This window comes from Ornithorhynchus anatinus, chromosome 1 (assembly GCF_004115215.2).
Source record: "Ornithorhynchus anatinus isolate Pmale09 chromosome 1, mOrnAna1.pri.v4, whole genome shotgun sequence".
NCBI classification, from domain to species: domain Eukaryota; kingdom Metazoa; phylum Chordata; class Mammalia; order Monotremata; family Ornithorhynchidae; genus Ornithorhynchus; species Ornithorhynchus anatinus.
In genome coordinates, this window is record NC_041728.1 from 166,801,192 (window position 1) to 166,827,706 (window position 26,515).

The following is a 26,515-nucleotide window of genomic DNA, read 5'->3' on the forward strand; positions in this document are numbered from 1 at the left end:
CTCCCAGGACCTTGATCTTTCCACTAGGCCACACTTCTTCTCGAGCTCTCCTTCACCTTGCCCCCTCCTACCTCACCTCCCTTCTCTCCTTCTCCATCCCATCCTGCACACTCCACTCATCTGCTGCTAGCCTCCTCAATGTGCCTCGTTCTCACCTTTCGCACCTTGACCCCTGGCCCATGTCCTACCTCTGGTCTGGGACACCCTCCCTCCTCAAATCTACCCAACAATCACATTTCTCCCCTTCAAAGCCATACAGAAGGTTCTCCTCCTCCAGGAGGCCTTCCCAGACTAAGCCCCATAGCCCCAGCTCCCTCCTTTTGCTCTACCCTCCTCCCCACTCCACAGCACTTGTATATATATGTACATATTTATAATTCTATTGATTTATATTAATGCTATAATTCTATTTATTTATATTGATGCTATTGATGCCTGTTTACTTGTTTTGATATCTGTCCTCCCCTTTCTAGACTGTGAATCCACTGTGGGCAGGGATTGTCTCTATTTGTTGCTCAAGTGTTCTTTCTAAGAGCTTAGTATACTGTGGGTTCTGCACACAGTAAGTGCTCAATAAATATGTTTGAATGAATGAAAGATATAAAGAAACAGTGCCCCTCTCAAAGAGCCACTTTTCAGCCCACCTAGAAGGGAACCAGCTTCCCCTGCCTGGAATTACTGTGGTGTCAGTCTCTGCTTCCTAATTGTCAGCTCCTGAGTGGAAGGGATCCCCTCTCTCAACTCGATTGCGCTCTCCCAAGGGCTCAGTACAGTGCTCTGCACACCTTAAGTGCTCTATAAATATTATTGACTGGTTGATTGATCACCAAGCTAACTTCCAATTGTATTGTGAAGCAAGACTGCTTTTAAAGGTCCTTTGAGGAACACAGATGGTTTTCTGTGGGCCATTAGTACAGGAAGGAGCAAATGTGTGCCTCAGGTGAGCAGGTGAGAGCTCTTACATAGTGAAATAGAGAAAGCAAAGGGGAAAGGAAGCAAGAGAGAAGGTAAAAGGAGGGGATGAGAACAAGAAATGAGAACTGGATGTGTTTTTCTTTCAGTCCATGATTCAGTAACATTTAGTGAATGTTTACTCTGTGGAGAGTACTCGTATCTGGGAGAGAACAGTAGAGTAGCATGGCCTAGTGGATAGAGTATGGGCCTGGGAGTCAGAAGGATCTCGGTTCTAATTCTAGTTCTGCCACGTGTCTGCTGTGTTACCTTGGGTAAGTCACTGATCTTCTCGGTGCCCCATTTACCTCATCTGTAAAATGGAGATTTACTGTGAGCCCTATGTGGGACATGGACTGTATACAAGCTGTCTTGTATACAGCCTCACTCTAGGCTTCAAGGCTCTCCATCACCTTGCCCCTTCCTACCTCTCCTCCCTTCTCTCTTTCTACCGCCCACCCCGCACGCTCCGCTCCTCCGCCGCCCACCTCCTCAACGTCCCTCGGTCTCGCCCATCCCGCCGTCGACCCCTGGGTCACGTCCTCCCGCGGTCCTGGAACGCCCTCCCTCCTCACCTCTGCCAAACTGATTCTCTTTCCCTCTTCAAAACCCTACTTAAAAATCACCTCCTCCAAGAGGCGTTCCCAGACTGAGCTCCTCTTCCCCCTCTACTCCCTCTGCCATCCCCCCTTTACCTCTCTGCAGCTAAAGCCTCATTTTCCCCTTTTCCCTCTGCTCCTCCACCTCTCCCTTCCCATCCCCACAGCACTGTACTCGTCCGCTCAACTGTATATATTTTCGTTACCCTATTTATTTTGTTAATGAATTGTACATCGCCTCGATTCTATTTAGTTGCCATTGTTTTTACGAGATGTTCTTCCCCTTGACGCTGTTTATTGCCATTGTTCTCGTCTGTCCGTCTCCCCCGATTAGACTGTAAGCCCGTCAAACGGCAGGGACTGTCTCTATCTGTTGCCGACTTGTTCATCCCAAGCGCTTAGTACAGTGCTCTGCACATAGTAAGCGCTCAATAAATACTATTGAATGAATTGTATATACCCCAGTGCTTAGTGGGGATTAAGACTGTGAGCCCCACGTAGGACAACCTGATTCCCGTGTCTACCCCAGCGCTTAGAACAGTGCTCGGCACATAGTAAGTGCTTAACAAATACCAACATTATTATTATTATTAGTATTAGTACTGTGCCTGGCACATAGTAAGCACTCAGCAAATAACATTAAAGAAAAAAATAATAGAGCTGGTAGACATAATCCCTGCCCTGAAGAAGCCTACAATCTAGCAGCGAATGCAGATATGAAAATAAATTCTATGTAGGAAGAAGCACCCCTCTCAGAATTGCATCTAGAGTGTTTCCAGTACTGAACCAGTCCAGCTACAGGAGGGAGAGTCAAGCAGCGGCATATCCATTCCATTCCTAGCTTGGGCAGTGGCTAACGAGTGGAAAGCAATCTGCTAAAAGTCGAAACTCACCTGTGCTGGGCAGCAGTGGCATGGGAGAGAGTCGAGAGCAGGGACTCAAGTTTATTGTGCGGAAGAAGGCAGTGGTAAACCACTTCTGTGTTTTTACCTAGAAAACACTATGCTTACACTACCAAAACAATTGCAAGATGGAGGTAGGACGTTCTGGGAGACGTGTCCACGGAGTTGCTATGGGTCAGAGATGACTCGACAGCGTAAGACAAGGGAGAAGCAATTGAGTTTACAGCATGTTCTCTCCCCAGTCCTCCCCTGCTCCCCGTGCTCTCATGCTCCCAAGTCCCACCACCCAGCTCCCATATACCAAGGGCAGGTTCCAAGTGAAAATCAAGTGAAAATCCAGGCCTGTGGAGCTGGAGTCCTTCAGGGATAGAGAATCCATCAATATGAGAGGCCCAGAGTGGACTGTAATTTCTAAGTCAAGTTTGAAAAACAGCAACTGAAAATATTTAGTTCTGAGTGAAGAAGGTGAGTCATCTTTTACTCTCCAAAGAACCCTGATGAAATATCTCCTGCTTTAGATTAGAATAGCCTGGAAGGTGTCAGTGAGGTGTCGGCTGTTCCTCCAAATCCCATGCCTTCCTTTAGTCAAAGCCCAGGACTGAACAAATCTACCTGAAAGGGACCTCCCATCTCTTGATTTTCTTGGATTCCTTCCCTTTTAACTCAGAGGGTTGCTGCCTGCTGACTTTGGCTATAGGTGGGAACAAAAAAACCCTAGCCACCTCACAGAATTTGGCTGTTAGGGTTGCAGGGAAATCCTCTGCTTCTGGGGTTCCCTCCTCCTTCCTACGGAAAGATTTGAGGAGCCCAAAGAGGTGAACCGAGAGGAGAAAGGGTGGAGAGATTCCCTGAAGCAATATAATCCAACCCTCATTTGTCTTGTTGAAACAGAGCTGTGTGACAGGCTGTTTCAGCTAACACTAATCCCCCGCACATTACAGACATGCACCGTGGCACAGATAAGGAAACTCAGCTTGGGAGGAGGCAAAGTGAGCCTTGTCACCCTCGCCTGGGGATGAGGGGTGGCGCGGGCAGGGACGGTTGTTAACCATGTGAGTTATTTTCTTACACTCTGCCTACCTCTTAGCTCCCTTCCCTTCCACCCTCAACGTTTCTGCCTCCACAACCTCCACCTCCATCACATCCACTTCTGCCTCTACCACCTCCGCCTTCACCTCCAACTCCACAACCTCCACTTCCACCATATCCACCTCCATCTCCACCACCACCGCCTCCGCAAATTAATGTTTCTGAACAAGCCCAAACCTTGCCAAGGGAGAGGAAGCACTGTGCTGGCCGCTGTTGATAAAAAAGCACATTTCAGGGCTAGAATGCTGCCAACACAATCACATGGAGTGTGTCAAATGACTTGGCTGGAAGTGGAGTGGATGAAGTGAAATCGCTTCTATATCCACAGTGATCCTAAGTAGGTTTCCTGGGACTAAACAGGGCTGGTGATGGAGAAATTGTTTAGAAGAAAAGACTTAGCACTGTGCTAAGTGCTTGGGAAAGAGCAACAGAAACAAAGTACATAGTCCCGCCCCTCAAGAAACTGGGTCTATTTAATGGTAATGGACCCCGAGCTACTAAGTCAGTAGGGCTTCCCTACTGGACGTGAATTCCTCTGGAGGTCCCATTTTCTAGAAAATAAAGTTTTTTCTGGGTTAGGCCAGGATAGGAGGACCTGACGCTGAGATCATGATCTGGTCCATTCTTTGGGAAGCTTGGGGGCAGCCAATGACATTAATGCTTTGGGCAACACATGTGAATGACAGAAGATAATAATAATAATGATAATAATAATGTTGGTATTCATTAAGCGCTTACTATGTGCAGAACACTGTTCTAAGCACTGGGGTAGATACAGCCTTCCAGCTTCTGACCTAGAGACTAGCTGCAAGTATAATGACTGTCACAGTCCCCAGCATCTATCAATCTATCCATGACATTTATTATTTGTCTATGGAGTGCCACTCGACCGGGGAGGGAGAGTTAAGCAAAGGCATATACCCAGTTCATTCCTAGCTTGGGCAGTGGCTGGCAAGTGAAAAGCAATCTGCTAGAAGTCAAATCTCCCCTGTACTGGGCAGCGGCGGCAAGGGAGAGAGTCGAGGATGGAGACTCAAGTTGATTGTGCGGAAGGAAGCAATGGTAAACCACTTCCGGATTTTTACTAAGAAAACTCTATGGACCCACTACCGAAATGGCTGCAGATGGAGATGGGGTGTCCTGGGAGATATGTGTCCATGGTGTTGCTATGGGTCAGAGACAATAAAACAAGACAATAAAGTGTAGAACACTGTGCCAAATGCTTGGGAAAGAGCAACAGAAACAAGGTGTATGGTTCCCTCCACTCAAGAAACTGATAGTCTAAATGATGGTAATGGACCCTGGTTACTAACTCAATAGGGTTTCCCAGACGCTTTGGAGGTGAATTCCTCTGGAGTTCCCATTTTCTAGAAAATCAAGTCTTTCTGAATTGGATGATAATACAGTGTATTTGGGATTAATGGATTGACCCTCTAGATTGTAAGATCGTTGTGGGCAGGGAATGTGTCGGTTAATTGTGATATTGTCCTCCCTCTCAAGTGCTCAGTAGAGTGCTATGCACACAGTAAGTGCTCAATAAATACAATTGAATGAATGAATGGATGAATGAATGTATGACCCATATCACCAGGAAACCATAAACACACTGCTGTGCTAAAGACGGAGTCAGTGAGCAACTGAGGGGCTGAACCCAGATCTTCATTGGTTTTAGTGCATCCTGGAGCTCAGCCCTGGGGCTGGGGGCCTTGGGCAAGTCACCTGACTTCTCTATGCCTCAGTTCCCTCATCTGTAAAATGGAGATTAAAACAAGGACTGTGTTCAATTTGATTAGCTTGTATCTACCCCAGCAATTAGAACTGTACCTGGCACAAAGTAAGCGCTTAACAAATACCATTAAAAAAAAAGAAGGCAATGAGCATGACCCTGTCCAGAGTCTGGGCACTTTTACCCAAAAAGACACTGTGTGGAACTGTGGAGGGAGGGTGCTGACGGACTGAGACGGTGGCAAAATGCTAACAACTATCTGAGAGCAGAAGACGAAGGCATAGCATGGCAGGGGGACTTAGGTCAGTCACTAACTCAGTTACATTTTTTGAGTGCTTCCTGTGTGCAAAGCACTGTACTAAGCGCTCGAGAGAGTACAATAGAACAATAAACAGACACATTCCCTGTCCCCAGTGAGTTTACATTCTAGATGGAGAGACAGACATTAATATAAACAAATTACAGATATGTACACAAGTGCTGTGGAGCTGGGAGGTGGGGGGAAAAGCAAAGGGCATCACAGAAGGGAGAGGGAGAAGAGGAAAGGAGGGCTCAGTCAGGGAAGGCCTCTGGGAGGAAATGTGCCTTCCATAAGGCTTTAAAGCCGAGGAAGTAACCATCTGTAACCGTCTGTCAGATATGAGAAGAGAGGATGTTCTAAGCCATAGGCCTGATGTGGGCGAGCATTCGGCGACAAGATAGACGAAACAGATAAGACCTAAGGGAATGGTAGCTCCTTTTCTTCCTCTCCCAGACTCCTCCGGTCTCCGGTCTCCAGGGTTGGAGAAGAGCTTTCAGGCACTGAGTGCGAGGGTGCTCAGTCCTATCCCTTCACCTCTCCCAGGACCAGTGAAAGGCTCAGAATTTCCCTGGCCCCAAGGAAGAAGCAGCAGTAGAAGTAGGGGTAAGCAAAATGCTTCATTCCAATCTTCCAACGTGCTTGAGAGGAAGGAAAGAAGAGATGGGACAGGGATTTTTGCTAACTTTTATTTACTGATTGCCAGGCAGAAGGATAAAGGAATAACCTGAAAATACCCCTGACTCATAATGGTGGTAAGTGGGCAGAAGCCTCACGGTAGTAGGATGGAAGGGAACAAATATTTCTTCTCTCATCTTCTCTCCCACCACCTTTGCTCCTTCCTCAACACACTCTTACGCCCCCTTAATCTCACCTGTGCTCTCGCTCTCAAGCATGCAATCTTGTTTAGAAACATCTTTGCACAGACACATTCAATGACAACTAACTTTTACACAGCCCTGTAAAATCAGTCTGCCTCAGCCTTCCCCTAGCTCTCACCTTCAAGCTCCTGGAAGTCTCTCTTATTTCATTCTTCTGCTTCTTCCTCTCTCATTCTGAATGCCATTCTGAATTCAGTGAATATGTCTGCCAATTCTGTATTCATGTATTCTCCCAACCGCTTATTCATTCTTTCAGGCATCTTTATTGAGTGCTTACTGTGTGCAGCACACTATACTAAGCGCTTGGGAAAGTACAATACAGCAATAAATAGAGACAATACCTGTCCACAGTGAGTTCACAGTCTGGGGGGTGCAGGGGAAGGGAGAGACAGACATCAGTACAAATAAGCAGACATCAATATAAATAAATAAATTTATATAAGTACTGTGGGGCAGGCGGTGGGGGAAGAGCAAAGGGAGCAAGGTCAGGGCAGCACAGAAGGGAGTGGGAGATGAGGAAAAGTGGGGCTTAGTCTGGAAAAGCCTCTTGGAGGAAATGTGCCTTCAGTAAAGCTTTGAAGTGGGGGAGAGTAATTGTCTGAAAGATTTGAGGAGGGAGAGTGTTCCAGGCTAGAGGTAGGACATGGTCCAGGAGTCGGTGGCGAGACAGGCGAGATGGAGACCCAGTGAGAAGGGTACCACCAGAGGAGCAAGTGTGTGGACTGGGTTGTAGAAGGAGAGAAGCGAAGTGATGGAGGAGGGGATGAGGTGATGAAGTGCTTTAAAGCCAAGGGCGGGGAGTTTTTGTCTGATAGGGAGGTGGATAGGCAACCACTGAAGATTTTTGTGGAAGAGGGTTACATGTCCAAAACAATTCTATAGAAAGATAATTCTGGCAGCACAGTGAAGTATGGCCTGGAGTGGGGAGAGGCAAGAGGTTGGGAGGTTAGAAAGGAGGCCGATGCAGCAATCTAGGCAGGATAGGATGAGTGACTGTCAACATGGTGATAGTTTGGATGGAGAGGAAAGGGCGGATTTCGCGATGTTGTGAAGGTGCGAGCTACAAGATTTGGTGATGGACTGGATGTGTGGGTTGATTGAGAGAGCAGAGTCAAGGATAACCCAAGGTTTTGGGCCTGTGGTAGTGCCATCTACAGTGACTGGAAAGTCCAGGGGAGGACAGGGTTTGGGTGGGAAGATAAGTAGCTCTGTTTTGGACATGTTAAGCTTGTGGTGACAAGAGGACAACCAAGTAGAGATATCTTGAAGGCAGGAGGAGATGCAAGCCTGGAGACAGGGAGAGAGATCAAGGGAGGAGATGTAGATTTGGGACTGAATCCTTGGGATTGAATGAGAGAAGTAGTTGGAAAATAGAAGGGGACTGGGAACTGAACCTTGAAGGACCCCCACAATTAGGGGATGGGAGGGATAGGAGGAGCTCGAGAAGGAGCTCTTTGCACATATTAAGCACTCAATAAATACCACTGATGATGATGACGATATTGATTTCCTCCAGGAGGTCTTTCCCAATTCATTTTTCTTCTCCCCAGGGCATCTTAGGTCCCTCGTTGCTTATCTGAGCTATTCTACATCAACTCTTCTTCATTTATACCGTAATGTTATCCAAAGTGCTATGTACATATAGATCTCTACACCCTACCGTTTAATCACTCTAATCTTCATATCCATTTTTCTGTATTCTTCTTTTATCCATGAATAACTTTGTGCCTGTCTTCCTCACTAAACTGTGACCCCTTTATGGACAAGGATTGTGCCTCCTAAATCTAGAGTATTCTCCCGAATGCTTAGAACAGTGCTTTGCACACGGTAGGTGCTCAAAAATTCCATGGATTGATTGATCTCCCCTCCCCCATATTGCACCTTACACCCTTCCTCTACTACTCATTCCACTTCACCTGAGGCATTGATAAAATCAATGAAGTTGTTGATGGTAGTGATAGAAGCAGGTGGTCTAATAGATAGAGCTCGGGCCTGAGAGTCAGAGGGACCTAGATTCTAATCCTGCCTCTGGCACTTGTCTGCTATGTGACCTTGAGCAAGTCACTTCAACTGTATATATCTTCATTACCCTATTTATTTTGTTAATGAGATGTGCATCACCTTGATTCTATTTATTTGCTATTGTTTTAATGAGATGTTCTTCCCCTTGATTCTATTTATTGCCATTGTTCTTGTCTGTCCGTCTCCCCCGATTAGACTGTAAGCCCGTCAAAGGACAGGGACTGTCTCTTTCTGTTACCGATTTGTACATTCCAAGAGCTTAGTACAGTGCTCTGCACATAGTAAGCGCTCAATAAATACTATTGAATGAATGAATGAATGAACTTCTCTGCACCTCAGTTCCCTCATCTGTAAAATGGAGAGACTGTGAGCCCCTTGTGGGACAGGGACTGTGTCCAACCTGATTAGCTTGTATCTCTCCCAACGCTTACAGTACAGTGTGCCTGGCACACAGTAAATGATTAAAAAGTTCCACAGTCATTATCATTATGGTGGTGGTGGTGGTATGGAGAACTTTTGAGAGCCTCAGCAGGTCAGGAGAGAAACCCAGGAAGCTCTAGAGAGGCCATATCTTGCTTAGCAAGTTGGGACCTTACAGAACTAGCACAGAAGATTGGGGGTCCAGTCAGTGCTTGTTTCTAAGGAGGCAGAAAGGCTAAGAGGAGAGAGAAACTGAGCTCATCGGTCCATAGAGCCAGAGTTAATGTGCTTGTGGAGTTGTCAGCTTATTTCTCAGTAAACTAGGTTGGTTTGTTTACTCCTGACCTCACTAATGCTTCATCACTCTTCTAATAAAAGCACTTTTGCACACTTAGAAGGCCACATAAATGCTAAATCACCATAATGAGGGGTCTAACTGAGAAGGTCCTGGAGGTGTTCTCAGAAGCTTCATTTTCAAATGATGGGTTCCTCAGGTCTCAGAGTTTCATCTTCTCTGCTTTCTCAACACCTGGAGTTGCCCCCCTACAGTTCAAGGAACCCCAACCCAATAGAGGTGGGGTCTGTTGGGAAATGCCCACCCCAAGAAATTGAGCCGTGTCTAGTAGAAGCAGAGAGGCCTAGTGGAAGGAGCACTGACCTGGAAGTCAGGAGATCCAGGTTCTAATCCTGGCTCTATCACTTGCCTGTTGTCTGACCTTGCAGAAGTCCCTTAACGGATCCGTTTCTTCTTCTGTAAAATGGCGGTTTAAATTCTTGATCTCCCTCCCCGTTAGACTTCAAGTCCCTTCAGGGGTAGGGACTGTGTCTGTCCTGGTTGTTTTTAGTCCAGTGCTTAGTCCAATACTTGGCACGTAATAAGTGCTTAACAAATGTCACAATTATGACTTAATACTAGTAATGATAATAATTATGGTCCCTGTTGAGCTCTTGCTATATGCCAAGAACTGTTCTAAGTGCTGGGGTAGATACAAGTTAATCAAATTGGACACAGTCCCTGTCCCATATGGGATTCACATTCTCAATCCCCATTTTCCACGTGAGGTAACTGAGGGCCAGAGAAGTTAAGTAACATGCCCAAGTTCACACAGCTGGCATGTGGCTGAGCTGGGATTGGAATCCAGATCTTTCTGACTCCTAGGCCCATTCTCTATTCACTAAACCGTGCTGCTTCTCTAAAGATTACGGCCAGTGTAAGACTTGCATCTAATGCTCTACCAACTGAGATAGTGGGGGCTGGGCCTGCTTCCTCAGCTCAGCTTTCCCATAGCTGGCACCATTATAGCAGCATGTCTCCCAGTCAATCTCACCCTGAGGTTGAGCCTGAGGTGGCCGGCTCTCATAGTGGATAGAGCACAGGCCTGGGAGATCGAAGTTCATGGCTTCTAATCCCAGCTCCGTCACTTCTCTGCTGCGTGACCTTGGGCAAGTCACTTCACTTCTCAGTCCCTTCTGGAAAATGGGGATTAAGACTGTGAGCCCCACATGGCCAGGGACTGTGTCCAACTCGATTTGCTCGTATCCACCCCAGTGCTTGGTACAGTGACTGACACGTAAGTGACTAGCAAATGTCATTATTATCATTATTATTTTTATAGCCACTCCACAGCAATGGCTTAATTTCAGGATGCAAAACAGCACACAGATGATTCAAACTGAAGGGGGATCAATGTGAGTTTGGATTACAAAAAAAGCTTGGCTCTATCTTGGCCAAAAATCTATCCAAGTTTGTTTAATTATTAAAATGCTTTTCTGATACTTGTTGGAATAACGATGAGCTTATTTTTACAAAGCACTTTCATATCAGCAATCTCATTTTATATTCAAAACATTTCTCAGGGAGGGTGTGACCGATATTATTATCCCCATTTTACAGAAAAGCTAGCTGAGTCAAGATCTGTTTATCTTGTATCTATCTAGTAAGGGCTTTGTAAATCCCCAGGTTATTATTATTATTTTTTATGCTATTTTTTAAGCACCGTTCTAAGTCCTGGGGTAAATTCAAATTAAGTCAGACACAGTCCCTGTCCCGCATGAGGCTCACAGTCTAAGTAGGAGGGAGAACAGGTATCTAATCCCCACTAGATTGTAAACTCATTGAGGGCAGGTCATGTATCTGTTATATTGTACTCTCCCAAGTGCTTAGTACAGTGCCCTGTACACAGTGAGCACTCAATAATTATGATTAACAGTTTAACTGACTGATTTTACAGCTGAGGAAACTGAGGCACAGAGAAGTGAAGTGATTTGCCTAAGGTCACACAGCAAGCAATTGGCAGAATCAGGATTCAAATCCAGGTCCTCTGACTCCCAGGCCATTGCTCTTGCCACTAAGTCATGCTGCTTCTCATGTTACAACTGAAGTATAAGCTGTCTGCTTTCTACACTGTATCTTTTCCAGATAGAGCCTCAGAAAGTCAAGACAAGGAAGAAGTGGTATAGATTTTAAAATTAAAAAAAATACTGCAGGCTGTGTTTGATTTTAACTTTTTTGTTTGGATGGGCTTGAACGGTTCCTTCTCATCTCTTCCTCCCCACTCTCCTTCGGCCCCATTCTTTCAAACTGCTCACATTTTAATTTTTCAACCAAGGGCCACTCATCAACGCATTCTTGAATCTCAAGTGTGGTGTTGAGATTCCAGAAACTTATCTGGACTGTGGAAAAAGGGAAGACGTTTCAAAGCAAACAGATGGAAATCTCCATGGGAAGACCTCGGGAAATATGGATAGGGAGTGAAGGCAGCAGGTAGAGCAGACAACATGACACATTTTGCTTCCCCATTTGGCAGAAATCTGCGCATCTGCCTTATTGAAAACAAATAAATCAATACACGAGGAAGACCTGGTAGATGTTTTTCCATCTGCCCATATCTCTCGTTCTGGTGGTTTCGATGGTTCCTCCAAAGGAAGGACAATGAAAACATTTGCAGTGAAATGCTTTGCCAATTGCTCACCAAAAGGAGGGGGACGGCTGTGAGGAGTCACATTTACTTAATAATTGTGGCACTTGTTAAGCACTTACTGTGTGCTGAGCACAATCCTAAATGCTGGGGCAGATACAAGTTAATAAGGTTAGACACAGTTCCTGTCCCACGTGGGGCTCACACTTTTATTGCCATTTTACAGATGAGGTAACTGAGGCATAGAGAAGTTAAGTGACTTGCCCTAGGTCACACAGAAGACATGTGGCAGAGCCAGGATTAGAAGCCATGTCCCTCTGACTCCCAGGCCCGTGCTCTGTCCACCTAGCCAAGCTGCTTATTTATCCAGCTTTCACCAGGATGTGCAATTAATTTGTATCAAACATCAATATACCCACAAGGAGCCAATCTAGGGAAAATCAGCTGTCAGCTTCATGTCCTGTGGAAAGTCTTCCTAACCTCTACAGGTGGGCGGAGAACCCCCATCTCCAGTCTGTCAGCCAACCACACCAATGAGAATAGGAAATAGAGAGGGCAAGAGAAAACGTCATCACCTCTGAAAGGATGAGCTGGGAATGGCCACAGTAGCTTTGGCCCTGCTGAGCCAAAATAATAACAATAATAATTATTATTATGGTATTTGTAAATGGCTTACAATGTGTCAAGTACTGTTCTAAGTGCTGGGGTAGATACAAGTTAATCAGGTCGGACACAGTCCCAGTCCCACATGGGGCTCATACTCTTATCCCTGTTTTACAGATTGGGGAACTGAGGCCCAGAGAAGATAAGTGACTTGCTCAGCATCACACAGCAGAAACATGGAGGAATCCGCATTAGAACCCATATCCTTCTGCCTACCAGGCCCTTGCTCTATCCAGTCAGCCATGCTATTTCTCATAAGCACCATCATGAGCACACTGAGCGCTCTTATCAGTCTAAGAGCACTGTTATCAGTCCCTGAGCACTGTTATCAATCCACAGAAGCTGATACAAACCTATGAGCACTGTCTTCAGTCCACAAGCACCGTTATCAGTCCACTAGTGCTATTACTAAGCAGCGTGGCTTAATGGAAAGAGCACGGGCTTGGGAGTCAGAGGGTCTTGGGTTCTAATTCTGGCTCCGCCACTAATCAGCTGTGTGACTTTGGGCAAGTCACTTAACTTCTCTGTGCCTCAGTTACCTCATCTATCAAATGGGGATTATTCATTCATTCATTCATTCAATAGTATTTATTGAGCGCTTACTATGTGCAGAGCACTGTACTAAGCACTTGGAATGTACAAATCGGCAACAGATAGAGACAGTCCCTGACCTCTGACGGGCTTACAGTCTAATCGGGGGAGACAGACAAGAACAATGGCAATAAATAGAATCAAGACTGTGAACCCCACGTGGGACAACCTGATTACCTTGTATCTACCCCAGTACTTAAAACAGTGCTTGGTACATAGTAAGCCCTTTTCAAATAGCTTCATTATTATTATTATTATTATTATTATTGGAGGCACATCAATCAATCAATTGTATTGATTGAGTGCTTACTCTTGTACAGAGCACTATAGTAAGCGCTTGGAAGAGTACAAAATAATAGAGTTGGTACACACATTCCCTGCCCCAAGTTAATTGATGATCTAGAGTACAGACAGACATTACTATCAGTAAATAAATTTGGGGATATACATATGTGCTTTGGGGTTGAGGGAGGGGTGAATCAAGGGAGTAAATCAGAGCGACGAAAAAGGGACTGGGAAAGAGGAAATGAGAGCTTAGTCAGGGAATGCTTCTTGGAGAGGTACCGTCAATAAGACTTTGAAGGTGGGGAGAGTGATTGTCAGATATGAAGAGGGAGGGCGTTCCAAGCTAGAGAGAGAGAGGATGTGGGAGAAAGGTTAGAGGCAAGATAGATGAGATCAAGGTACAGTGAATAGGTTGGCATTAGAGGAGCAAAGTGTGCGGGCTGGGCTGTAGCGGAGAGCAGTGAAGTGAGGTAGGAGGGAACAAGATGATTGAATGCATTAAAGCTGATAGTAAGGAGTTTCTCTTTGATGTTGAGGTAGAGGGGCAACCACTGGAAGTTCTTGAGGAGCGGCGAACATGGACTGAACGTTTTTGTAGAAAAATGATCCAAGAAGCAGAGTGAAGTATGAACTGGAGTGGGGAAAGACAGGAGGCAGGACGGTCAACAAAGAGGCTGGTAGAGGAATTACGGCAGGATAGGATAAGTGATGGTATTAGTGGTAACAGTTTGGAAGGAGAGGAAAGAGCAGATTTTAGTCATGTTGTGGAGACTGAACCGAAAGAATTTAGTGATAAATTGAACATGATGATGATCATGATGATGGTATTTATTAAGCGCTTAATATGTTCCAAGCACTGTTCCAAGCACTGGGGTAGATACAAGGTAATCAGGTTGTATCATGTGGGGCTCACAGTCTTCATCCCCATTTTACAGATGAGGTAACTGAGGCACAGAGAAGTGAAATGACTTCCCCAAGTCACACAGGTGACAAGTGGCAGACCGGGATTAGAACCCGTAACATCTGACTCCCAAACCTGGGCTCTTTCCACTAAGTCCCACTGCTTCTCTGAGAGGCCCTCTGTCTGACCCCTCATCTCCTCTTTCCCACTCCTTTCTGCATCACCCTTGCTCTTGGATTTACTCCCTTTTTTCATCCCCACCGGCCCCGGCTCGAGTCTCACAGCACTTAAAATAATATTAATAATAATTATAATATGTGTTAAGCACTTACTATGTGCCAGGCACTGAATTAGGGCTAGAGTAGATACAAGCAAATTGGGTTGGTCACAGTCCCTGCCCCACGTGGCACTTACAGTCTCAATCCCCATTTTATAGATGCGATAACTGAGGCCCAGACAAGTGAAGTGACTTGCCCAAGGTGACAGAACCAATAAGTAATGGAGCAGGATTAGAATTCATGACCTTATATACATACCTGTAATTCATTTATTCATATTAATGTCTGTCTCTCCTCTAGATTGTAAACTTGTTATGGGCACGTAATGTGTCTACCATCTGCTACACTGTATTTTCCCAAGCTTATAGTACAGTACATTGCACATAATAAGTGCTCAATAAGTGTGATTGATGAATTTATTGATGAATTGATTACCAGTCCACAAGAATTCTTACCAGCCCACAAGGACTGTTGTCAACCTTGCCAGACAGCATCGATCCTTCTCACATTTGCTAATTCCTTTCCCCTTAGTACTAACTGCCAACTCCTCCTTCCTCTCCTCCGTGTCTCCACTCTCCTGTCTGCACACATTTCCACCAAAACATAGGAAAAGAAAGGAGAGAGAGGATAAAATTCGTGTCTTCCAAACGTGCAGCCCGGTTTCCCGAAGGTTCAGCCTGATTCACACCCTAAGCCTAAGCAGGTGTGGAATCCGAGAATGAAAACTTCCTGAGGGCAGGGACCAAGACACAGCAATATCCTGAAACATATTCAGGATTTCTAGGCATTTTTAAGACTTGACTAGCCTTGGTTTATTTGTTACTTAATAATCAATCACTTACTGTGTACAGAGTACTAGACTACTACTAGACTAAGCATCTAGAATTAGAGATGCGATGAGTCAGTAATACTTTGTTCTTACCTCATCTCTAGACTGTAAACTCATTATGGGCAGAGAACGTGTCTGCTAATTCTGATGCATTTTCTCAAGCGCTTAATTCTGTAAACACTCAATAAATGCCATTGGTCTATTGATTACTACCCTTCAGAAAGAACATTCAATCGGCTTTTATTCAGACAAATTAATGTCCACAGGCCTTTTGATTTTTTTTTCCTTTTTGGTATTTAATAATGTTGGTATTTGTTAAGCACTCACTATGTTCAGAGCACTGTTCTAAGCGCTGGGGGAGATACAGGGTAATCAGGTCATCCCACATGAGGCTCACAGTTAATCCCCATTTTACAGATGAGGGAACTGAGGCACAGAGAACTTAAGTGACTTGACAACAGGCACACAGCTGACAAGTGGCAGAGCCGGGAGTCGAACCCATGACCTCTGACTCCGAAGCCCAGGCTCTTTCCACTGAGCCATGCTGCTTCCCCAGCTTATTTGCTAAGTGTTACTATGTGCTAGGACACTCTACTAAGTACTGGAGTAGATACAAGATAATCAGGTTGGACACCATCCCTGTCCCATGTGGGTCCACAGTCTTAATCCCCGTTTTACATCTGAGGTAACTGAAGCACAGAGATGTGAAGTGACTTGCCCAAGGCCATGCAGCTGACAAGTGGCAGAGCCAGGATTGGAATCCATGATCTAATGACTCTCAGGTCCGTGCCTTATCCACTACTCCAGAGTGAGGAGAAATAGATGGAAATGGCCTCCAGATCAGAGTAGGTTAAAGACTTCTCTTAAAGAGGATTTTAGCTATGTTGTGAAGGTAGAACAGACAGGATTTGGTGACAAATTGAATATCTGGGTTGAATGAGAAAGAAAGTCAAGGATAATGCCTGGATTATGGATTTGAGAGGCAGGAAGGATGGTGGCGCTGTCTACAGTAACAGGAAAATCAAGGGGAGGAGAGGTTGGGTGGGAAGATACAGAGTTCTGTTATGGAGATGTTAAATTTGAGGTGTTATCAGCACATTCACATAGAGATGTCTTGAAGGCAGGAGGAAATGTGATACTGCAGAGAGGGAGAGAGAAAGAAGGGCTGGAGATGTAGATTTGGGAATCTACATAGAGATGGTGGTTGAATCCATGGTAGAGATTTATTTTTCCAAGGGAGTGAGTGTAGAAGGAGAATAGAAGGGGTCCTAGAACTGAGCCTTGAAAGATCTCTACTGTCAGAGGGTGGGAGCGATTTGACTGTAAGCCCATCAATTGCCAGGGATTGTAGCTATCTGTTGCCCAATTGTACATTCCAACCGCTTAGTACAGTGCTCTGCACATAGTAAGCACTCAATAAATACTATTGAATGAGATAGAGGAAGAGCCAACAAAAGAGGCTGAGAAGAAGTGGTCAGAAAGGTAGGAGAATCAAGGGAGGACAGCGTCAGTCAATCCAAGGTTTGATAAAGTTTCAAGGAGAAGGGGATGGTCTACAGTATTAGAAGAGGCTGAGAGATCTAGGAAGATTAGGATGGAGTAGAGGCTGTCAGATTTGCAGAAAACGAAATCATTGGTGACCTTAGAAAGGGCTGTTTCTTTGTAGTGAAGGGGGCCACTCGGAGAGGATCTAGGGGATAATTGGAGGAGAAGAAGTGGAGACAGTGGGTGAAAACAACTCTCTCAAGAAGTCTGAAGAGAAATGGTAAGAGGGAGATGGGGTGATAACTGGAGAGAGCCATGGGGTCAAGGAAGGGGTTTTTGTTGTTGTTGTTGTTTTTTTAAGATGGGGCTTTTAACATAAGCATGTTTGAAAGTAGTGGGGAAGAAGCCGTTGGAAAGTGAACAGTTGAAGGTTGTAGTCAAGGAGGGAAGAAGGAAGAGGTGAGCGTTTTAAGACGGTATGAAGGGATGGGGTCAGAAATGCAGGTGAAGGGGGTGGATTTAGAGAGGAGGTGAGATATTTCATTTTGAGTTACTATAGGGAATATAGGGAAAGTCAAAGAATGTGGAAGGGGGGATTAGAGAAGAGCAGGGGAGAATTTAGGGGGAGGAGGATGATGATAACAATAATAATAGTATTTGTTAAACACTTACTATGTACCAGACACTGTACAAAGCGCTGGGATAGGTAGAAGCAAATAGGGTTGGATACAATCCCTGTCCCACATGGGGCTCACAGCCTTAATCTCCATCTTACAGATGAGGTAACTGAGGCCCAGAGAAGTGAAATGAGTTGCGCAGGGTCACACAGCACACAAATGGCAGAGCTGGGATTAGAACGCATGACTTTCTGACTTCCAGGCTCTTGTTCTATCCACGCACGCCTGATAGTTTCAATTTTGTTGATAAAGTATGTGGCCAGGTCATTAGGGGAAAGAGATGGTGGGGTGGGGGGCGCGAAGGGGCAAGGGTTTTGAGAAGGGAATTACATTTCTGGAACAGTTGGTGGAGGCTGTGGGTATGAGAGTGGCTTAGGAGGGAGTAGCAATGCTGTCGGGCAGTGGAGAGGGCCAAAGTGAAGCAGGTAAGAATGGATTTAAGGTGGACAGGTCAGAGGGATGTCTGGATTTCCTCTAACAGCACTCCACAGCTCAGGCACAAGAGGAGTGGAAGCAGACAGTGGAAGTGATCCAAGGTTGTGGGCTAGTGGTACAAGACCCTTCCCCTCCCCTCCTCTCCCCACCGCGCCGTCTGCCCCTCCCCCTTCCCCCTTCCCCTCCCCTCTGCACTGTGCTCATGTGTATATATTGTTTATTACCCTGTTTATTTTGTTAATGAGGTGTACATCCCCTTGATTCTATCGTGATAATGTAGTCTTGTTTTCGTTTTGTTCTGTTTTGCTTTGTTGTCTCCCCCGATTAGACTGTGATCTCGTCATTGGGCGGGGATTGTCTCTATCTGTTGCTGAATTGTACATTCCAAGCACTTAGTACAGTGCTCTGCACATAGTAAGCGCTCAATAAATACTATTGAGTGAATGAAGACCAGCAGAGAGACAGAGGAGCAAGGGAGTTCTGCTCCGTGGAAAGGGTGGTGTTCAGTGTGACAGTTTGTGCATCAGAAGAAGGTAGTTGGGGTATGGAGACCCAAGGGGGTAGGATGGCCGTAGAATACCACTGGGTGTCAAAAGAACTGCGATCTCTGTGGTAGAAACTCACCTTTGACCCCTTCCTCACATCCTCCCTCTTGCCTGGAACTCCTTCTGCCTTAAAACCTGACAGACCAGATTTGTCTCTCCTCATCTTTAAAGTCCTTCTAAAATCATATATTCTCCAAGAAGCTTTCCCTGACAAACCTGCCATTTTTCTAGCCGATTCACCCTCCCTTTTGCTTAACCTTTGCACTTGGGTCTATATCCCTTAAGAACCTTGACGCTCACCCCACCCCCAGTCCCACAACACTTATGTACCTATACTTGTACTCCACTGCTTCCCTTTGTTTGAATATCTGTCTCCACTATAATAATAATGATTATGATACTTGTTAAGTGCTTACTGTGTGCTAAGCACTGTTCTAAGCACTATACTGTGAGCTCCCTGACACCAGGGATCATGTTTACCAATGCTATTGTAGTGTACTCTCCCAAATATTTAGTACAGTGCTCTGCATTCATAAATACCCTTAGTAAATACCATTAATTGTTGTCTCCCCTTCTAGACTATAAGATCCTTGTGGGCAGGGAATGTCAACTGTTGTAATGTTCTCTTCCAAGTGCTGACTACAGAGCTCTGCACAAAATAAGAATTCTACAAATGCCTTTGATAGATCATTTGAACTATTACTGAAGAAAGGAGGTTTTTTTTTTCATCCAGGACCCAATCCAGTTCCTGATATCATGAATGTTCCCGTGCCTCTGCTACTATGATCCTATCCTAATTTGAAACAATTCCTAAATCCACAAATGTGTTATTCATGGTGCTGGGAGAGTATGGGATTGGGGGAAGGATTGTTCACCAGTGGGCTTTTCCTCTACAACTGTGACACCAACTTCAAGGCCCAGGGCACATGGGACTGACTGAATAATACGTGCTCTGGAAAATTTCTTCTTAGAAAGCGGGGTTACCCCCAAGATGAGAGAGTAGGTGGGCATCTCTCAAGGACAACAAGGGGACCCACATGAGCCTGTGCAACTATCCAGGAGGCCGATCCACTGACTTGTTTTCTTGTTCTCGATTCCCCAGAAACCTTAATGGATACACGCACAGCTACCGCCGAACTCGGCTGGACGGCCAATCCGGCATCGGGGGTAAGTGTCTGTGTCCGTGTCCTTCCCTGGGGCTGCAAGCGGCTGCTTAGGTACCTCAAGGTGGGCTGGGGTGGGAAGGGAGCATTTCACAAAGAATCGAGCAGATTGCGGGGAAGAGAAGGATGACCGAACGGCATAACAAAACGATGCATCAGCCGACCTTGCTGGGCGACAGGTGTTTGCACCATTCAGTCAGTGCTATAGAATACGATCTGATCAGAGCCTGGGAATAAAATGGTCTGGCCCCAGGAGAGGGAGATTATGGATTTCCGCTGAACTTTGCACTTAGAAGCATGAGATTCCCACTGGACTGCTGCAGTAGAATCGGCATCACTCAGACCAGCTCCATTTTTCTAAAGGGGAAAAGAGGACTGTGAGAAGTTAACCATCCTGGTCTGGGTAGTGAGGGAGGTGATGGTTTGACCACCTACCGTAGTCTGAGACTTTAAGTGTTGTCCTCCCCAATGGCCCCCACTGGCCAGGTGGTTAGGATGGAGGCCAATCAATCAATTGTATTTATCAAGCGCTTACTGTGTGCAGGGCAATCGGTCATATTTATTGAGTGCTTACTGTGTGCAGAACACTGAACCAAGTGCTTGAGAGAATGCAATATGACAATATAACAGTCACATTCCCCACCCGCAACCAGTCTTTGATCTAGAGCGCTGTACTAAGCATTCAGGGGAGTATACTATAACAGGGTTGGAAGACATATTCCCCGTGCACAACGAGGCCAGGATGGAAGCTTCTGATCTCTTGTCCAGTTGATGCTGTCAGAGCGTGGCACCCCTAAGATGCGTACTGGCAGCCCTAAGATGTGTACTCAATTAGGGAACATTTTTCTCCAGGGTGAGTCTCTCTGGTTTCCACACACTCAGAAGAAACAGTTGTGAGTGCATGCATTGCTTTGGAACAGGTTAGGACTACAGTGAAAGCTTTCCTTAGCTTAGGATCAATGAGAAGTGAACCCTTTCCCACCCCCATGGAAGCAGAATGATCCTGTTTCTTGCCCCAGATATATGTGGTTGTCTGACATGCCGTGTCAATCCAGATTCATGGGTGAAAGGCATTTTCTTTTTCTCGGTTGGATGTATGCTAGAAATGTGTGTGTGTGTGTGTGTGTATGTGTGTGTGCATGCCGAGCTGTCTTTCTGGAATTCAAAGATGACGTGGATGACGATGCGATCCAGGGGTTAGAGTGATTGATGAGACTGATACTTGTTTTGGGCAGGAATGTGTCCATTTATTGTTATACTGTACTCTTCCAAGTGCTTAGTACAGTGCTTTGCACCCAGTAAGCCCTCACTAAATACAACTGAATGATGCATCAGTATTACTGTTGCATCAACAAAAAGCTCTTCCAAGTCCTGCGACTGGATAGGGGCTCAGAATTTGGGTGCCATTTTCGTTTCTGCCCTTTAAGGTCAAGATCTTTTCAGAAACTTGGCTTTTGAGAATCACCCCAGATCTACAAATGTACTGGTCTAGCTGCTGCTGTTGGGTACCAGTAATCTCCCATGTTGTCAGTTTGGCTCAGTTTGGCTTTATCATCCCTGTCAAAACATCCCTCGACTTCAACTCACTTCACGGCAGCTGTTCGACTTCTAGATCCCCCCACTTCTCCTCACAAGTTTCACCTGAAAGACATGAGGATCACACGGGAGCACATTTGTCCGTCAATTCAGTGGTATTTATTGAGCACTTACTTTGTGCAGAGCAGTGTACTAAATGCTTGGGAGTATACACTATAACAGAGTTGATAGATGCATTCCCTGGCCATGGCGAGCATAAAGTCTACAAATGACTTTTCAAACTCCCTTTAAGGTGTGTTGATACCAATCACAAGGGGCTTTAAATCAATCAAACATTCAATCGTATTTATTGAGCGCTTACTATGTACCCAGTACTGTACTAAGTGCCTGGGGGAGTTCACTACAAGAGAGTTGGTAGACAAGTTCCCTACCTTCAGTGGTAAACAACTGCCTCTATCTATAAGCAGACTGCTATTTTCCAGATTTGCACTGGAAGCAGTGCTTGCTATTCACAATGGATGTAACTTAAGTAACTTTTCCCGCTTTGGGCTCCCATCCATTCATTTATCATTCATTCATTGAAATCGTATTTATCGAGTACTTACTGTGTGCAAAGAACTGAACTAAGCACTTGGGAGAATACAGTATAACAACAGCAGATGCAGTCCTCCCCACAACAAACTCAAAGTCTAGAGGGGAGACAGACATTAATATAAATAAACGTATGGATAGATTGAATAAATAAATAATCCACCCTCCTTCAAGGATATTAATAACTGTGTTGTCCTGAAAAGAAGATGGAGGTCCTGAAGTGCTAGTGGCAGATGGGAGACCACCGCAGTGTTTTTTTTATGCTTACTCTTCTTTTTTAAAAATTTTTAAATGCTTACTATGTTCCAGGCACCATCCTAAACGATGGGGTAGATGTAAGCTAATAAGGTTGGATATAGTGCATATCCCTCATGGGGCTCACAGTCTTAATCCCCATTTTACAGATGAGGTAACTGCAGCATAGAGATGTCAAGTAACTTACCCAAGGTCACGCAGCAGACAAGTGACAGAGCAGCGATTAGAACCCAGCTCCTTCTGTCTCCCAGGCCTCTGCTCTTTCCAGTAGGCCTTGCTACTTCCCAGCATGGTTTGACTTTGCAAATCTCCGTAGGCCTCCCCGAGAAGCCTTAAAAAGCAACAGAAGCTTCGGCACATCTCTTTTGGTTAGATTTCAGGAACGGGCTATTGTCTGGCAAATTGCAAGATCACTACAAGCTTCACATGAATTTTCATGAAATGTTGACACAATTTCCAGTTTGTTTTCTTCCTGGGTGAAAACCACTCTGCGTGCACAACAAACGTACTCATTAAACTCGCCGATCGACTTCATTACCATTTCTACGTTCTTATCGTCAATGAGGGAAAAGTCCAAATTGGCAGATTTCACTTTGCACAAAATATTTCAAAACATTTAACTCCCAGTGCTTATTCAGAATAGCGAGCCAACTTTCTAAAGGCATAGATTCCTCAGGCCTAGACACCAGTTACTAAGGAAGGACCTATAGGACTCTGAGATCGGAGCGATCGTTATCTTCCCAGGAATATTTATGGTAATTTGTGAAGTGCTTGTTCTATGCCAAACACTGTTCTAAGCTCTGGTGTAGACACAGTCCCTGTTCCACATGGAGCTCACAGCCCAAGTAGGAGAGAGAACAGGTATTGAATCTCCATTTTACAGATGAGGAAACTGAGAAAAAGAGTAGTGAAGTAACTTGCCCGAGGACATATAGCAGGGAGGAGGCCGAGCCTGCATTAGAACCCAGGTTTTCTGACTTCCAGGTGCAAGTTCTTTCGACTGGGCCACACGGCTTCAGGAGGTTAGGCAGACGTTGGCCTTAGACTCAGGTTCTACCTTTATCAATCCCTTCCCTTTTATGGTTTGGACCCCTTCACTCTCCTCAACTGTCTTATGCATTCCTCTGTTGTTTATTTGCTTTTTATCCACCCGTGTTTATTACTCATGTCTACCCTCTTGGTCTTCCAGCTCTTACGTGTCTAACCATAAATACGATTGAATGAATTTCAGTCTACTTGCCTCCTACATTCAGGTTTAAGCTTCCTGGGTGACAGGGATGTTTTTTTAGAAACATCATCAGTGCCATATGCTCTCCTAAGCACCAAAGCTAAGGCTAGACATGCAGTAAATATGGCTAGAGATGGTGAAAATTATGATGCGATGCACCCCCTTACTTAACTTAAATTGCCCAGATTTTCATATCTAGCCAAAGGAGTGATCAGTACCAATTATAATAGTATTTGTGAAGGGCTTCCGATATATGAAACTCTGTACCAAGTTCTGGGAGATTAATTTCATTCCATCCTTCTAGGCTATAAGCTTGTCCTCTAGACTGTAAGCTTGTCTTGGACAGAGACCATGTCTACCATCGCTGTTGTATTGTACTTGCCCAAGTGCTTAGAACAGTGGTCTGCACACATTAAGCAATCAATAAATACCATGGATTGACTGGCCAACATAGGGTGATAATCTAAAGTGCTAGTGATCAGGTTAACAGAATAATGGGAATAATAATAATGGTATTGGTTAAGTGCTCACTATGTGCCAAGCACTGTTCTAAGCACTGGGGTAGATGCAGGGTAATGAGATTGTCCCACGTAGGGCTCACAGTCTCCATCCCCATTTTACAGATGAGGTTACTGAGGCACAGAGAAGTTAAGTGGCTTGCCCAAAGTCACACAGCTGGGAAGCTGGGAACCGGGATTAGAACCCATGACCTCTGACTCCCAAGCCCATGCTCTTTCCACTAAGCCACGCTGCTTCTCTCAGGTTGGACACAGGTAATCAGGTAATCAGGTTGGACATAGTCCCACATGGGGCTCAGAATCTTAACCTCCATTTTACAGATGAGGGTAACTGAGGCCCAGAGAAGTTAAGTGACTTGCCCAAGGTCAAACAACAGATTGGAAAGTTTCAGGTTCTTTAGACAGTTTGGAGAAAATTGAAAAAGAATGTTTCCAGAGCCTTGGCCTGGCTAGGATCTGCTTCCTGATCATCCCTGCTAGGTTCTATCTCCCCACGGTCAAGCTGGAAGGAAAACTGATTAAGGAGTTACGTTGGGAGGTAGTCAATGTGGAGTAGCACTGTTAAGTACCTGCCAGTTCACGGTACAGGCTAAACAGGTACAGACCCGCATTTCTGCTTTGTAAGTAGATGAAAATAGGGCTTTCCCATCTGAGAGCCCGGAAGTTTTAATTGTACCACATCTTAGGTAAACATCACTCCAGAAATGTAAAACTCCAGGGGCTTGAATGCTTTTCTCACTTGCTCTCTCAGCCAAGTAGTTCATGCCGGAATACACTATATACATGGAGGCCTTCCCAGACTGAGCCCCCCTTTTCCTCTGCTCTTCCTCACCTTCCCATCGCCCCTGCTCCCTCCCTCTCCTCTATTCCCTTCCCCGCCTCACAACACTTGTGTATATTTGTACATATTTATTATTCTATTTATCTTATTAATGATGTGTATATATCTATAATTCTATTCATCTATTTTGATGCTATTGGTGCCTGTCTACTTGTTTTGTTTTGTTGTCTGTCTCCGTCCTTCTAGACTGTGAGCCCGTTGTTGGGTAGGGATTTGTCTCTATCTGTTGCCGGATTGTACGTTCCAAGCGCTTAGTACAGTGCTCTGCACACAGTAAACACTCAATGAATACAACCGAATGAATGTATATATACATATATAAATATATCTATATACATATATATGTATTTATGTCAGTGTATATATATGCAAGTTTGCTTCTTTTTTTAAGTGGTATTTGTGAAATGTTTACTATGTGCCTGGCACTATTCTAAGTGCTGGGGTCGATACAAGATGATCAGTTTGGACAATAATAATAATAATGATGGTATTTGTTAACTACTTACTATGTGCCAAGCACTGTTCTAGGTGCTGGGGGAGATACAAGATAATCAGGTTGTCCCACATGGGGCTTGCAGTCTTAATCCCCACTTTACATGCAAGGTAAATAAGGAACAGAGAAATTGAGTGACTTGCCCAAAGTCACACAGCAGACCAGCGGCAGAGCCAGGATTAGAACCCACGTACTTCTGACTCCCCGGCTCCACTGAGACCATGCTGCTTCTCAAGCATTCCACAGTACATCCCAAGAATACAGTGTCGTTGATACCTTGCATGAGATTTCCACCATTCGAACCCAGGAATGCAACCTGCGTACCGACGCTGATCAATCAGTCAATCAATCGGTAGTATTTATTGAGTACTTACTGTATGCAGAGCACCATACTAAGTATTTGGGAGAATACAATAAAATAGAGCTGGTAGATATGTTCCCTGCTCGTGAGGAGATTAAGGCCTAGTGGGGGAGACAGACAGTCATATAAATAAAGTATGGTTATTGAGGATGGGGTAAATATCAAGTGGTCAAACCATGTGCAGAACCAAGTTCAAAGGTGATGAAGAAGGGAGAAGCTGGGGAAAGTTGGGCTTAATCAGGGAAGACCTCTATATTGTTGGCTGTTTTGATTCATGCGAAAACCCTAGTACCTTGGTTCCCCTATCTAGCACTATGGTTAATCAATCAATCATATTCACTGAGCACCTACTGTGTGCAGAGCACTATACTAAGCACTTGGGAGAGTACACTACAACAGAGTTGATAGACACTGGTGAATAAAGCAGTCAATCGTATTTACCGAGTGCTTACTTTTTACAGATATATTCAGCTATATACAGAGAAGGAGGGGAAGAGCAAAGGGAGCGAGTCAGGGTGACAAGGAAGGGAGTGGGAGATGAGGAAAAGAAGGGATTTGTTTGGGAAGCCCTCTTGGTGGAGTTTACAGTCCCTCCCCACATTCCCCCTGCCTAAACAGTCAATAATAAATGGATCTTGAAGGACACTTTTCCTATCCTCTGAGTCAGATTTTCAAGGAACAGAAGAAATCCCTGAACAACTAAAAACGCTGTTGAATGGAAGAGGCAGCTTCATTTAGAAATGAATGATGCAGGTTTCAAAGAGTTAATTGCATCATTCAGAGGATTACTGTCCAACAAGGACCTGTTCTAACTCTGACAAGCTGAAGCCTCATGGCAAGAGGCTAGAGAAGCAGCGTGGCTCAGTGGAAAGAGCACGGGCTTTGGAGTCAGAGTTCATGGGTTCGAATCCCGGCTCGGCCACTTGTCAGCTGGGTGACTTTGGGCGAGTCACTTAACTTCTCTGTGCCTCAGTTACCTCATCTGTAAAATGGGGATTAAGACTGTGAGCCCCACGTGGGACAACCTGATTCCC

The 26,515-nt window shown here is 45.1% G+C and overlaps 1 protein-coding gene across 1 annotated transcript in view; it reads left to right on the forward strand.

Annotated features, from left to right (window-relative positions):
- EPHB1 (EPH receptor B1) overlaps nucleotides 1-26,515 on the forward strand; it is a 652,092-nt gene that overhangs the window by 195,074 nt on the left and 430,503 nt on the right. Inside the window, 1 exon segment of the mRNA XM_029062965.2 lies at nucleotides 19,598-19,662. Coding sequence (XP_028918798.1) covers nucleotides 19,598-19,662 — 65 coding nt within the window.